We start from the raw sequence: 2,236 nt of genomic DNA, 5'->3' as shown, positions 1-2,236 counted from the left end.
AGCCGATTGGCCCGCAGTAATTACGGGCACGCTCCGGGAGGGGGAGGGGGGGCGGGGTGGCCCCCCGCGAGCATAAATTATGCAAATACCCGGGCGCCGCACGGGGCTGACCTGCCGCCAAGCTCCATTCAAGGGGGCTGCCTCGGGGGCGGAGGTGGCTAGGGAGGGGGGCGCCCATTGTTGCGCCGAGTACTTAAGGGGTCCTGAGGCCAGTCGTGTGCCACACTCGGTACTCACACGAGCTGATCTGATCGCCGGCGAGATCACTCGGGAGACAGGCAGGAGCGTGGCCCCTGCAGGCGAGGCGAGGAGTTGAGGCCAAGTTTCCGGTGCGCCCCTGAGCTCTTCCAGCCCTTGGTGCCCGCAGCCAGCACAGAGTAGACCCGGGCCGTTCCGAACGTAAGTGCGTCCCGGCGGCCTTGCCCTTAGCCTGGACTCCTGCCCTCTAAGCGCCCTCTCATCCGTCCATCGGTCCTGCACAACGCCACGATGCCAGCCACTCTAGAGACCTGCCTCTCGGACCTCGACTGCGCTAGCAGCAGCAGCAGCAGCACTAGCGACCTGTCCGGCTTCCTCACCGACGAGGAGGACTGTGCCAGGCTCCAACAGCCCGCGTCAGCCTCGGGGCCGCCCGTGACGGTCCGCAGGGGCGCACCCGGGATTCCCGGGGCGTCCGACACTCCTCGAGCGCCGGATGATGAGCAGGAGCGGCGGCGGCGCAGAGGCCGCGCCCGGGTGCGCTCCGAGGCGCTGCTGCACTCGCTGCGCAGGAGCCGACGCGTCAAGGCCAACGACCGCGAGCGAAACCGCATGCACAACCTGAACGCAGCGCTGGATGCGCTGCGCAGCGTGCTGCCCTCCTTCCCCGACGACAGCAAGCTCACCAAGATCGAGACGCTGCGCTTCGCCTACAACTACATCTGGGCTCTGGCAGAGACTCTGCGCCTGGCGGACCAGGCGCTGCCCGGGGGCGCTGCCCGCGAGCGCCTCCTGCCGCCACAGTGCGCACCCTGCCTCCCCGGGCCCCCGAGTCCCGCCAGCGACGCTGAGTCCTGGGCCTCCGGTGCCGCCGCCTCCCCCTGCGCCGCTGCCGCCTCGCCACTCTCTGACCCCAGTAGCCCCGCCGCATCCGAAGACTTCACCTATGGCCCCGGCGACCCTCTTTTCTCCTTCCCCGGCCTGCCCAAAGACTTGCTCCACACGACGCCCTGTTTCATCCCTTACCACTAGGGCCCCTTTTGAATACCGTTACCTTCCCCCTCCCCCAGGAGACGGACAGTAGATGGGGACCCAGCTGCGGCCTCCGGCCGCCCAGTCCAGGCAGACTGAGGAAACGGGAGCTTTAAATGGGTAGGGGATACCTGAGCCGCTTGTTAGGTCGCCGCACCCTCGCAGCGGCTGCCCCTTGGTCTGTTTCTCCAGCCCTCAGCCCCAGGGCCCCTCCCGCCCGCCCCTAGACGGCCTTTCCTTTCGCACTTTCTGTAGTCCACAAAACCTCCTTTGTGGCTGGCTCAGAGCTGACCCCAGCCACCACTTCAGTGTGATTTAGAAAAGGGACACATCGGTCCCTGAAGACGAGGTGAAAAGTCAATTTTACAATTTGTAGAACTCTAATGAAGAAAAACGAGCATGAAAATTCGGTTTGAGCCGGCTGACAATACAATGAAAAGGCTTAAAAAGGAGAGACAAGGAGTAGGCTTCATGCATTATGGATCCCGACCCCCACCACTGCAGGCTCGCTCTAGGAAGAACCCGAGACTCTTGCAGACTCTTGCGTAGCTATTCAGGCACTGGGCTGGAGAGTACTTTAATTTATTCAAGATGCTTCATTCATATGAAAATGTATTTTTGTGCATAAAGAGTTTATTCTATTATTATGAGCTATCAAAGTTTACATTTTTGTACTGCAGATGTTTCATGTAAATAAAAGCTAAATAAAAAAGATAATAAGTCACCAAGTTTCTTGCCTGTGGTTGGTGTCTCTGGGGCTTTTCTTCCCTTTCCCTGGCTGCTCCACCACTAAAGTGAAACACTATCCCCACCCGACTTCGAAAGTCCAGTCCTTTTTCGAAACAATTAAAAATAAAATGCACCTGATTTCTACCCCCCCCCCCCCAAATGGATAAAGTGAGAGTAGGGCATTTGAGATCCAGCATTTCCTTTCACTTTGTAAACACAAGGGAGATCTTTCAGGCTCCCCATAAGCCAATTAAGACTTTTTAGTGGAGAATTAGCC

General features: G+C 59.3%; 1 protein-coding gene across 1 annotated transcript; it reads left to right on the top strand.

The window, feature by feature from the left end:
* The first annotated feature begins 238 nt into the window (after positions 1-238).
* On the top strand, positions 239-1,759 carry NEUROG1 (neurogenin 1). Its single transcript, XM_020910301.2, has one exon. It carries the CDS (start codon positions 490-492, stop codon positions 1,228-1,230), a length of 741 nt encoding a protein of 246 aa, XP_020765960.1. The 5' UTR covers positions 239-489; the 3' UTR covers positions 1,231-1,759.
* Positions 1,760-2,236: the final 477 nt, after the last annotated feature.

This window comes from Odocoileus virginianus, chromosome 3 (genome assembly GCF_023699985.2).
Source record: "Odocoileus virginianus isolate 20LAN1187 ecotype Illinois chromosome 3, Ovbor_1.2, whole genome shotgun sequence".
In the NCBI taxonomy this organism is placed as follows: domain Eukaryota; kingdom Metazoa; phylum Chordata; class Mammalia; order Artiodactyla; family Cervidae; genus Odocoileus; species Odocoileus virginianus.
Note: the sequence above shows the minus strand (reverse complement) of the source record. Positions and strands in the feature narration are given on the sequence as shown.

Bases quoted from the DNA above. Each gene is read 5' to 3' on its own strand.
- NEUROG1 (XM_020910301.2), top strand. From the start codon at position 490: ATGCCAGCCACTCTAGAGACCTGCCTCTCGGACCTCGACTGCGCTAGC.